The sequence below is a fragment of the Trichechus manatus genome, unplaced genomic scaffold (genome assembly GCF_000243295.1).
Source record: "Trichechus manatus latirostris isolate Lorelei unplaced genomic scaffold, TriManLat1.0 scaffold00315, whole genome shotgun sequence".
Lineage (NCBI taxonomy): Eukaryota > Metazoa > Chordata > Mammalia > Sirenia > Trichechidae > Trichechus > Trichechus manatus.
Window position 1 is genome coordinate 194,595 of NW_004444251.1, and position 2,338 is coordinate 196,932.

A 2,338-nucleotide genomic window follows, 5' to 3' on the forward strand; every position below is an offset into this window, starting at 1 on the left:
GAAGAATAGATGGAGCACAAGGCCTTTTAGGGTAGTGAAACTATTCTATCTTTTGCTGTAATGGTGGACACATGACATTATGTATTTGTCAAAGCCCATAAGACTGTACAATCTAAAGGTCACCACTAAGGTAAACTATAGACTTTACTTAATAATGATGGACAAGTATTTGTTCATCAACTGTAACCAATGTGTCACTTGAATGCAAGACGTTAATAATAATAGGGACAGTCTGTAGGTGGAAGAGGGAGGTATATGAGATTTCTCTCTAAAGCCTGCACAATTTTTCCATAAATTTAATACTGCTGTAAACATTAAAATCTATAGAAAAAAATATGTCAGCAGTAAACAACAGAAAAGGAGTCAGACTCTATTATAAATGTTCTCCAAGATCACAGGAAAAAATATAACAACGTACAAAATGAAATCTCAGGAGGTTCATCATTCATTTCTGACAATACTAATTGCAAGAGAATTAGAAGACGGTCCAATAGAGAAATAAGGAATAAGTTTTTCTACAGATGTGACAGTGGAAGTATACAAAAGCGATCTATTATTCAAATTGTAGAATGAAACCTCTCCCAACTCACAGTCCATAAAAACACCAATCCGTGAGAGGTTTACTGACTCCCATGTAGCAAATTCACTAGTCCAGAGCTCAATTTGCCAGCATCCATTGTTTGGGGATGGTGATGTAATCACATTTCTGGGGAAAGATTCTTTACACACACCTAAGGACCATTCACCTCGCCCTCTTACTTCTACCTGCCCAAAATGCCTGCCACTATCAAATCCTTCAGAACTCAAGGCAGATGGGTAAACGTTAAATTCCCTGGCACTCTGAGGGCAGTTTGGGTTCATCATTTTATATATTACAGTTTTTCTATCTTCTGAGATAATAAGATCAGGGTGGGCAGTTTCAGGATCTAGTATTAAATTTACCTGAAATGTGTTAATCATATTTTGCAGACCAAAATATTGTGGAGGGAGACAGCAATGCTCCCTCTCTAACTCATATGAAAACACTGTGGGGTTTTTTAGGAGTTCATATCTGTTGCGGATACTTCCAATACCTGTCAGTAAATCCAGGTCTGCCTGCACACACTTCTCTGTTATTTCACTTAACAGATTTTTTAGTGTGGAAGTGTGGTCTGAAATTTGGATTTTGTTTTCAATTAGTTTTTTAAGAACATCCTCCTCTTCATTTAGTAGCCTAACATGAATTGCTTCCCGCTCCTTGGCCAAGAAATGCACAAACTGTTGAAATTCTGAGTGTAATTCACTATTCTGATTTTCTACCTTGCACTTCAATTCCACTAGTTTTGAGACTGCCATTTCTAACCCGTTTTCAGCATCCCCAACATGCTTCCTTAGAGGCTCAATATACTTTTTGAGCTTTCTCCTGTGACTAGTTGCAGCTTCCTCAATGGACATCAGGTGGTGATCCTGGTGGTTGGAGGAGATTCTGCACTGGGGACACAGTAGTTCCAGGTCTTTTGCACAGAACAAGGCCATCGTCTGGTTGTGCTTCTCACACAGGGGTTTCTCTTCCTGCAGTTTCCTCTTGCTCCTTGTGATGGGAAGTTGCTTAACAATATCAGTCATGTTACATAATTGAGTGTTCCTCTTGAGGCTCCCATTGGAACACTGTTGGAGGCAGACTGGACAGGGGAAGATGTCCTGTAGGTCTACCCAGCACTGTTGGATGCAGGAGCGACAGAAGTTGTGGCCACAGTCAGTGGTGATAGGGTCTCTCAGGTAATCCAGGCAGATGGGGCAGCTGGCCTCTGTGTGGAGGTCGGCCAGGTAGGCTGCAAAGGCCATTGTGCAATGAAGTTTCAGTCTGAAGAAACTCTTCAACACGGCCTGGTTTTCTGGGAGCTAAGAAATGTGAGAATCTGATGACTTAGCGTTTTCTGTTTTTCGGAAAAGCAGTCTGTGGTTTCTATATGTCCCCAAAAAGCTATAACGACTCAGGCCTGTTTCACCTTCCTTCTCTTCAGCTCTAGATGCAGCTGCAAAAGAGTTGAACTGCTCAATCACAGCTCTATTTGGCACTTTTCACACTTACACTCAATGGCCAGCAGATAAAGCACATGTATGTACTTTCTTCATTACAAAAGAGCCAGGAATCCAAGAAGGACTGGAAATAAAAACAGCATAGGAAAAAAGTCAACAGAATCCACACTGTGGTCAATTGACCTTTCTGCAAAAAAAAAAGAAAGAAAGAAAGAAAGAAAAACAGTTATTCACAACAGCATTTTTCACTTTCCCATGCCTCCCTCACATCTAGTCCGGGTGAGCAACAGAAGCCCCCAGATGTAGGTCATATCCATGA

The 2,338-nt window shown here is 40.9% G+C and overlaps 1 protein-coding gene across 1 annotated transcript; it reads right to left on the reverse strand.

Annotated features, from left to right (window-relative positions):
- Positions 1-393: 393 nt before the first annotated feature.
- On the reverse strand, positions 394-1,824 carry LOC101340793 (tripartite motif-containing protein 60-like). The gene has a single exon (XM_023725470.1). The coding sequence runs from the start codon at positions 1,822-1,824 to the stop codon at positions 442-444; it is 1,383 nt and encodes a 460-aa protein (XP_023581238.1). The 3' UTR covers positions 394-441.
- Between the last annotated feature and the right edge of the window lie 514 nt (positions 1,825-2,338).